Source organism: Eurytemora carolleeae, unplaced genomic scaffold (genome assembly GCF_000591075.1).
Source record: "Eurytemora carolleeae unplaced genomic scaffold, Eaff_2.0 scaffold1007, whole genome shotgun sequence".
In the NCBI taxonomy this organism is placed as follows: Eukaryota; Metazoa; Arthropoda; class Copepoda; order Calanoida; family Temoridae; genus Eurytemora; species Eurytemora carolleeae.
In genome coordinates, this window is record NW_019396896.1 from 81,272 (window position 1) to 91,327 (window position 10,056).

The following is a 10,056-nucleotide window of genomic DNA, read 5'->3' on the forward strand; positions in this document are numbered from 1 at the left end:
ACATACATATATAACTTACACAATTGATCAGACTAAACTTGTTGTGAATCGGCATTGCCATCCTTGAAAAAAGGTTCACTTGAAAATACGCTTACAGTCTCTTCCATGCGTCTTCTTTGTGAGTAAATTAAAAATACCATTAAAGCGTATCGTAATCTTCAAATAACATCTGTCAACTTTTTCAATTTTATTCGTACTTTGCTATTGGAGTCTTTCAGAATTAATTCAGAGTTAATGAAGACTCATTTTTTGCGGTTAACCTTGTACAATATCTTATTCATACAGACTGATTAAAGCTTTTATGTTCAATCATTTAGAATCATGTTAAAAATAAAGATAAAGAAAGGTTTAAGGAACCACGTTGTGAATCAGACATGTCACACTGTAAACAGAGGGTTACTTGTAACAATATATCTACAGTTAGAGATGGACACTTTTTTCATTTCGTTCGTTTAAAGTTCGTTAACGACTTATTTCGTTCGTTTTTTTATTTATTTTTATAAGTTTTTCTCAAAATTATCGTTCATTATCGTTTTGATTGATTGAGTTTATTCATCATTTATCGTAAAATCGTTAGTTCAGTAGAATCGTTCTTTTAGTAAAAAAAACGATAATTTTTTCAACAGTTTGTTCCAAAAAAAAATTTCGTTTTTCACAAAAGAATTCGTTCGTTCAAAAAACCGATGCCCATGTCCCTTAAATATATTTATATCATTAAAAAAAAATATTTAAAAAACTAATTTTAGAATTTTAGGTATTTTATCTTCCGCAAAAAGAATAATACTTTCAGTTTTAATTTAGTTTTCGTTAAATATATTTTATTTTATTTTGTTTTTTGTTCTCCCTGATGATTTCATTTTGCCGTGTTAGTCGAAGCAATCAAGTGAATCAGTGAATTCTCGAATTTAACAAAGGAAAAACATTTAAACTTTTTCCCAAACTTATTCTAAATCTGTGCTAGAGTGATTTTTAAAATAGTTTAAATGTCTGCTCAGTGAAAAGTTCAACTTGAACATCTATTAAATATCCATCAAATCATTCCAAGTTTTAAAATGAAAATATTCTTACTGATCTTGAGTTTGGTAAGGAGAAAGAAAAATGATTCACCTTAAAATTCAGATTATTTCACACTCTTTTTTTGTCAACGTTAAAAGAAAGGACCAATGAAAATAAAGCTATTATTTAATCTTTATAAACTATTCCACCATTTTTATAACCGTGACAAAAATGAATTCTTTTAAACTATATCCAAATACAGGGTGAGTCGAAAAAAGCGTGAATAGCGAGATCTTGAATAAAAAAGCATTTTTTTTGGTAATCAGATTTTTGACAAATATGTTTGATAGGCAATCTGATAGACCCTTTAAAAAATCCGCGAAACTATTATTCAATCAAAATCATATTAGTAGAAAAACACAAGTGCGGGAATATATCATTTCTATCACACCTTAAAATCTTAAACAGATCAGATGAGTAGTTTCGGAGAAAATGGGCGAAATTAAATTCAAAAAATTTTATTTTTGAAAAAAAAGTATTGATGATTTTTATTCTTCAAAATTTTTTAAAATAAAGTTTGAATTTTTGAAATGTCTAAAAATGTCAAAATCACCCTAATAGGAAAATACGAAAAAAAAGATGTATTAGGAAAATATGTTGATTGCGGATTTTCAAAATTTAATTTTGGGCATTTTCACCAAAACTACTCATCTAATCTGTTTAAGATTTTAAGGTGTGATAGAAATGATATATTTTCGCATATTTGTTTTTCTACTAATATGATATTGAGTATAAAAAGTGTTTCGCGGATTTCTTTAAAGGGTCTATCAGATTGCTTATTAAAAAAAAACAAAAATGTTAAACATATTTGTCTAAAACGATATTGCCAAAAATATACTTTATTTTATTCAAGACCTCGCACCCTTTACTTTACTCATCCTGTACTTATTTTTGGTCTCTGGCGTTTTATTTATAAAAGAAAAATTTTTAAACTCCTAATATTTTTGTCTATTTTTAAAACTTCAGCCGAAAAAAAAGAGTAGAAACTGGTGTTTATTCGTAGTTTGTTTTAATTTTGAATAAATACACAGCAGTAACAATAAATGTGGAATAATTGTTCTTTATCTTAAATAAAATATGTCGATAAAGATTTTTAATTTATAAATCGTAAAACATATAAATATGCTAACACATAAATATGTGTATCTATATCCTTATCATTCAAAATCTGTCAAAAATTGCGAAAGATACTTTATGTGTGTGTACTGTGTGGTGCCAAAGAAAAAGCATAAATAGCAAATACAAAAATCTCGATACGATGGGTTTTAAAGTAATATATCTCAAAATATTTAATTACCCAGTCAGTTACAACTGATAAAATAGTAGGGACTGCACAAACAAATGGGTAAAAAGGACGACATTCATATTCCACTGTTTTCTGGGCAACACTGTGAATATAACATGAATATATATAATTAAATATAAACTGAATATATATAATTAAATATAAACTGAATATATATAATTAAATATAAAACACACTTAGGAAATATTAAATCATTAAAAAAAATATCAAGTAAGTAAATGCATTTCTGGATTAAAGGAGATTAAGCTTTTATATCCGTATACTAACGATAAACAGAAATTCTAAATATATTCTAAATATAACATTTTCCAATCCACAATTTCTTTTTGAAATGGAGCCATTCGAGTCACTAATAATTTGTTTCTGTTGGAAAAAACCCCAAAGAATCAGTTCTGTCAATTACCCCTATGTCAACTGGCTTGAAATGTACAGTACATCCCAGTTGAGCACACTTGTTAGAATTTCATATTTTTTGGTCATTTTTTTCCAAAATGTGTACTGCAGTTGCAAACTGCATATTTTTGCTTGAAACCAGTTTTAAATTGTAAACTAAATCAGATATATAGACGTAGACCAGGCGTGGACGTATTTTGAAGAAAAATACAAAGGACAATGATTACCTGTACGGGGGGGGGGGGAGGAAGGGGCCCAATCATAATTATCTAATGTTTTCTAAATGGGGTTTCCAATGTCAAGATTTGGGATCACCAATAAAAATCTTGGATCTTCGATGAAAATCCAGGAGTCTCCGATGAAAAGAATGGGGTCCTCGATTGGAAATCCTGACGCAAAAATCTATTTGAAATTGCAACTTTAAACCTAAACAATGTTGAATTTCAGACATAAGAAAAATTTGCCCGGTCAGTTTTCATAGCAATTTTTCTAAAAATAATTTCTAGTATTTATGCATATATGTCTGTTAAAAATGTAAATTATGTAAAAGAAATTTGTTTTAAAAGTCAAATCAAAATTACTAAAAATTTAAAAAGTGGTTCTATCTGTTCAGCGTACATATTTGGGTCAGTTTACATAATGGTAATTGGTGGTTTAATGCCACTTTCAGACCTTTTTATTTAAAATATTTGCTTTTAAATGTTACTCTTTTGTCGCAATTATTTTTCGTACATCAGAATCCTTGAAAAGAGTTGATTTTTTACCCCAAACTCTGATGCTCCCTATTTATTTGCAACCCGATGGATATTTTAAACTATGAATTATGTTTAATTAAATAATCTAAATTTAAAATGTGAAAGTTTTCAATATCAGGTTGCCGATATATAGGGATTCTAGCATTTGAGCTTCTAAATATGAACAAATTGGGCCCGATTTTCTCATCCGCTTTTAGGGTTTTTGGATAAAAAAACAGACAAAGCAAACTTAAAAAAGTAGATTTTTTTATTGTTATATTAGAAAACTAGAAAAAAATCCATAAACAATTTCAGAGGAAAAAGAGCAGAAAAGAAAACACACTATGTATTTTAAAATAGAAGTTTTCATCAAAGGTTTTGGTTTTTAAAAGTTTCCAGAATAAAATCTTAGTTTGCTAATTAATAATAAAACTAAAAGTTTCCAGAATAAAAACTTAGTTTGCTAATTAATAATAAAACTAAAAGTTTCAAGGAATGGAATATAAGATTTTATTCCTATTGTTTATAAAGTTTCAAGGAATGGAATATAAGATTTTATTCCTATTGTTTATAAAGTTTCAAGGAATGGAATATAAGATTTTATTCCTATTGTTTTTAAAGTTTGCGCTGAGTGATAAAAGTGTTTCATCAATTATTCAATATTGTTTTCCAATTTTAACACACAACATAGAGAAACAGATTTTATCGCTATTATTCGGGGATTGTCAAAAAAGCTAAAATCACAAAAATTCTTTAGACAAAGAAGGAAATTATGTAAAGAGCGCCCAATTTCTGATAAATTTAATGGGTGTCTAGACTTAGTTAAATTGGGACTTTTGGAGCAATAAAAAAGATAATTTTTAAAAAACTGAATTTTTTTGAAAAAAGAATATCAATCTTAGAGTTTAAATAAGATCACTACTTTTAGGTTGAGAGAGCTGTATTTTTACCTCCAGAGTTCAAAAGTTCCTGCATTTCAGGCTGTACAGTTCCAATAGATATAGAGATACAGGTAGTACACTACATACGTACACTGTACAGTTCCAATAGATATAGAAAAACAGGTAGTACAATACATAGTATACACTGTACAGTTCCAATAGATATAGAGATACAGTTAGTACATGACATAGTATACACTGTACAATTCCAATAGATATAGAGATACAGCTAGTGCAGTGTACTCTGTGCAGTTCCAATAGATATAAAGATACAGGAAGTTCATAGTGTACACTGTACAATTCCAATAGATCTAGAGATACAGGTAGTACATACTACATGGTGTTTACTGTACAGTTCCAATAGATATACAGATACAGGTAGTTCATAGTGTACACTGTACAGTATCAATAGATATAGAGATAAAGGTAGTTCATAGTGTACACTATACACTGTACGATTTCAATATATATAAAGATGAAGGTAGTACATAGTTTAAACTGTACAGTTCCAATAGATATAGAGATACAGATAGTATATAGTGTACACTGTACAGTTCCAATAGATATAGAAATACAGGTAGTACATAGTGTACACTGTACAGTTCCAATAAATATAGAGATGCAGGTAGTACATAGTGCACACTGTACCGTTCCAATAGATATAGAGATACAGGTAGTACATATTGTACACTGCACAGTTCCAATATATATATATAGAGAGATATAGGTATAGTACATAGTATTCGTACAGTTAACATTCAAAACTCCACCATCTAAACGCTAAACACTACACTCTACACACTACAGTATACACTTTACATTAAAGAAATTACACGCTTCACTTTCTAATCTACATTCTACACTCCACAACGCCACACTTTACTTTACATCCTTTACTGTAAGCTCTACAACTTAACCATTTGATTAGGAAGGACTGAAGCTGGAAAATGTTGTTCGAAGAACTGAAGCTGTCTCTAAAAGGAGAACGATCAAACAGAATAATTAAAACTTTTAAAAAAAAATTTGAAGCAAATTTATTTAAAAACTAATTTAATGACTATAATAGGGAACATCCAAATTATGTTTTACTAAAGCACTTTTACAATTTGAAGTTAATTTTTTAATTGATCATTGAAGGTTACAATTACGAGGATCCACATTATCGCAACTTCTGGATTCCCCTATGCTCTCAACTATTTCCGCTGCAGTACAGAGTACAGGTAGTAGTACAGAGTACAGGTAGCAGTACAGAGTACGGGTAGTAGTACAGAGTACATATATCAGTACAGAGTTCAGGTAGTTCAACAGAGTATAGATAGTAGTTCAGAGTACAGGTACAGAGCGTCCTATATCATATTAGATTATCTCCAAGCTTTAACGCCATAATAAGCACATAATACTCGCAAAACCCTAATATTTTCTGCAAGAAGCATTTTATATAAACCTTATTAAATTTTATGAAATGATTTATTCTTTTTAAAATTTCTTATTAGTGTCGAAATACGTAATTCAGACCCATCATGACAATCTAATATGATACGGGACACCCGGTACTATAGTGCAGACTACTTGTAGCATAAAATAGTACAAGTAGTATAACAGAGAACAGTTATTAGTACAGAGTACAGTTAGTAGTACACATTACAGGTAGTATAACAGAGTACAGGTAGTATTAAAGATTACTGGAAGTAAGACAGAGTACATTTAGTAGTACATTGTACTGGTAGTATATCAGAGTACAGATAGCAGTACAGAGTACAGATCGTAGTAAAGATTAAAAAACAGTACAGAGTACAGGTAGTAGTACAGAGTGCAAGTAGCAGTACAAAGTAATGGTAATGTAACAGAGTACAGGTAGCATAACAGAGTACATATAGTAGTACAGAGTACTGGTAGAATAACAGAGTACATGTAGTAGTACAGATTACAGACAGTAGTACAGAGTATTGGTAGATTAACAGAGTACAGGGAGTACTACAGAGTACTGGTAGTATAACATATTAAAGACAGTAGAATAGAGTGCAGGCAGTATTGCAGAATACATGTAGTAGTAAAGAGTTAAGGTATTATACCACACTACAGGTAGTAGTACAAAGTACAGTTAGTAGTAGAGAGTACTGGTAGTATAACATACTAGAAATTCAAGGCGCTTCGCGCCCTTCTTTCTAGTCGTTTAGGGCGCTTCGCGCCCTGCATTCTTTTTAAATTGTGAACATGTTCTNTATACTAGAGTACAGTACAGGTATTAGTATAGAGTTAAGGTTGTATACTAGAGTACAGGTAGAAATACAGCGTACAGGTAGCAGTAGAGAGTACTGGTAGTACTGTACAGGCAGTACATGTAGAAATACAGCGTACAAGTAGCAGTACAGAGTGTTGGTAGTACTGTACAGGAAGTACAGGTAGGTATTAGGTAGTAAATATTGTAATTCAGGTTAATTTCAATATTAAAAAATGTTCTTTTTTTGCTTAGGTTTCATGCAAAACCTTAATTCACCTCCTTACACAATTTTCTTTCCACAAAACAGTGGTTTCCAAAAGGTAAAACAATCCATACATTTTATATATACATCTATGCACTTTTTGTTAAGCGCAAACCGCACAAATATAGTTATGATTCAGGGGTACACAGTTCGACATGGTTCAGGGGAACACTGTTCAACATGGTTCAGGGGTACACAGTTTAACATGTTTGAGGGGAATACAGTTTAACATGGTTCAGAGGAACACAGTGTAACATGGTTCAGGGGAACACAGTTCAACATGGTTCAGGGTAATACAGTTCAACATGGTTCAGGGGAACACAGTTCAACATGGTTCAGGGGAACACAGTTCAACATGGTTCAGGGGAACATAGTTCAACATGGTTCAGGGGAACACAGTTCAACATGGTTCAGGGGAACACAGTTCAACATGGTTTAGGGTAATACAGTTCAACATAGTTCAGGGGAACACAGTTCAACATGGTTCAGGGTAATACAGTTCAACATGGTTCAGAGGTATACAGTTCAACATAGTTCAGGGGAATACAGTTCAACATGGTTCAGGGGAACACAGTTCAATATGGTTCAGAGGAACACAATTCAACATGGTTCAGGGGAGGTTCACCATGGGATAAGAGGTGGACAATTGACATTGTTATGATTAAAATTTAGATGAATAGTTCTGTTTTGTCTGAGATGATAGAAGACGGATCAATATCAATAATTCTTCTCAGACATATTGTTCCTGGAAATTTTAAGGTAATCTAGTGCCTACTGTAGACCTTCTTTTTAATAGTCTAAATCTGTCTTGCCATTTTTATTAATTTTAATCATAATCACAAAAATTTTGATTTTTTTGTTCAGTCTAGAGATATTCCTCTTGGTATTACAAAAGTAAAAACTATTGGAACAGAAGTTCTTGAACTAATCCGTGCTGGAAACTGCGTCAGGTAAAGAAAACATAATTTCTCACGTTCTCATATTAAAGGGACTGCTTTTACAGGGGAAAGTCTGATTCCCGAAAGGTCCCTTTATTTCTGCTTGATCAAGAATTGTGATTTCTCTTTATAAGAAACTTGCAAATTTGTGCAAAAAAAGAAAAGATGAATATTGTTAAAATTTAACACATTTCAATATATCTTCCTTATTCGTGATTAGACAAACGTGAAGGATACCATTGAGAATAACATCTACAGTCTACAGTCCCAATAACACTGTACTTTTCTAGTTTGAGAACTGAACATGGTTCTGCCAACGTGGTTCTTCCTGATCATGAGTTCGATACTGGGATTTTGCATCTAGTTGATTCACTAATATAATCATAGATTAATTAACAATACAGACTATGTCGTTTTCGATACTGGGATTTTGCATCTAGTTGATTCACTAATATAATCATAGATTAATTAACAATACAGACTTTGTAGTTTTTTCAAGATTTAAGGGTTTTTCGTGCACAATAACCCCGGGCAGAAGCCCAAAGGAGTTACGCGTATACTCTCTCTCTGTCTTGTAATTCAACTCTGCCTGCGCGGAACTCCTTTTGACTTCTGCCACAGCTCAGGGTTATTGTGAACGAAAACCCCTAAATCTAGAAAAGACGACATCTCGTGTTCTATCTTTTTTATCAATATATGGATATAATTATACCGTATCCTCCATCCCCCATCCCCCTAGATTACATTTATGATACAACATTGTAGAAATATCACAATTCGATTAAACACATAAAAAGATAAACACTTAAACAAATTTTGTATAAGCATTTTGTGAGTGAATTTCACAACGCATTAAAATAGGAATAATATAATGTGATACATTCGTTGTGTTAATGAAAAATTAAAGAAAAAATATGAAAGAAATGACTTCAATCGGGGAAAGTAAAATAAATGAAATAAAATTGTGGATAAATAAAATAAGGATGGTAATTTGAGAAAACTAGGGTTTCTAATCGGTATTCTCTTGCGCGCAACTAGAATGAACTGCACACGTTAATGTAAAATAAGTAAAAAATAGGAGAAAATAAACTGTACGGGGAATTAGCGTGATTTAACTGTTACCCTGGCTGAATCACAAAGGTACCCTAGAAACTTTGCTTAATTAGGTAAAAGTTAGATATCAATGTTTATAATTTTGAAAACTAATTATTTTTAATTAAGATTTCTCTACAAAAATGACTTGCGCTTTCTACTACAGGAAAACGTATAGATATATCAGAATTTAATACTTTTAAAACTAATAAAAGACAATATCTTCCATATTATTGATCAGATTAAGGTTTGAAGGGGAATACCGTTGTGAACCTGAAATTGTCATCTTTGCATAGAGAGATTGACTTTAAATTACGCTTACAGTACCTTTAATTAAACTAGACAGAAGGAGAAATTAAATTTATATAATGCTACTGGTACAACGTTATGACCTTGGAACTACTCTTGTTTTCATTTTACAGAAAAGTTCAAGAAAAGCCCATTCATCCGGTAACACATTAGAAATTCAAATCATCTTTGTTCTTTTCAATAAGTCTTCGCTAAGAGGAGGTATGGTTAAAAACATTTAATATTTTAATCTTACGTGATATTTACTTTAGTTTGACGTGCCTCCATTCTCTGAAAAATTCTATTCTGGGCAATTTATCTTGAATAAAGTAAATATTCGAATTGACCGTATAAAGTATACACTGCAAACCAACTGAATACTAATCTCTTTAAATACAAAACATTATTTATAGCTTTACCCTCCTCGTCACAGTGATAACAAGAAAAATCTGGAATAGGAAGTCGACTTTTAGTCTCAAGTTATGACTTAAAGTAGGCCAATGAACATGAGGAACAGCAGTTCTGCAATGTAAACAGACCCAATTAATAACTTAATTTTTAATGCAATAATTTAGAATTTAAATTTTCTAATTATATTCGAGAAATTAAGACTAAAGTTTGTCAAAGGAATTGAGTCTTTTCCACAAACTCTGATTTTCTAATCACTATATCTTTGGAACCAAACGTGGTAGACCTTAGATATTTCAAACTATGAATTCTTTTAGATAAAATAATCTGAGTTTGAAATATCATAGGTTTACAACATCGGGTTCTAAAGATATTGAGGTTTAAATATTTGATTTTGTTCCAAAGACTCAATTCCTT

At 31.0% G+C, this 10,056-nt stretch overlaps 1 protein-coding gene across 2 annotated transcripts; it reads left to right on the plus strand.

The window, feature by feature from the left end:
* The first annotated feature begins 898 nt into the window (after positions 1-898).
* On the plus strand, positions 899-8,269 carry LOC111709877 (uncharacterized protein sll1735). 2 transcript variants are annotated; one of them, XM_023483806.1, is made up of 8 exons: positions 899-1,082; positions 4,418-4,501; positions 5,359-5,411; positions 5,568-5,653; positions 6,904-6,971; positions 7,586-7,672; positions 7,778-7,863; positions 8,142-8,269. In XM_023483806.1, exons 1-8 carry the CDS (start codon positions 1,053-1,055, stop codon positions 8,230-8,232), a joined length of 585 nt encoding a protein of 194 aa, XP_023339574.1. In that variant the 5' UTR covers positions 899-1,052; the 3' UTR covers positions 8,233-8,269. The 2 variants fall into 2 exon arrangements, with proteins under 2 accessions (XP_023339574.1, XP_023339575.1); XM_023483807.1 differs by having other exon boundaries at positions 5,568-5,650.
* Positions 8,270-10,056: the final 1,787 nt, after the last annotated feature.

What these genes read in the sequence shown, in the direction of transcription:
- LOC111709877 (XM_023483806.1), top strand. Translation starts at nt 1,053, where the DNA reads ATGAAAATATTCTTACTGATCTTGAGTTTG. An exon ending in TCTTACTGATCTTGAGTTTG is followed by an intron (nt 1,083 to 4,417) that starts GTAAGGAGAAAG and finishes CACTACTTTTAG; the next exon opens with GTTGAGAGAGCTGTATTTTT. An exon ending in ACTGAAGCTGTCTCTAAAAG is followed by an intron (nt 5,412 to 5,567) that starts GAGAACGATCAA and finishes TGATCATTGAAG; the next exon opens with GTTACAATTACGAGGATCCA.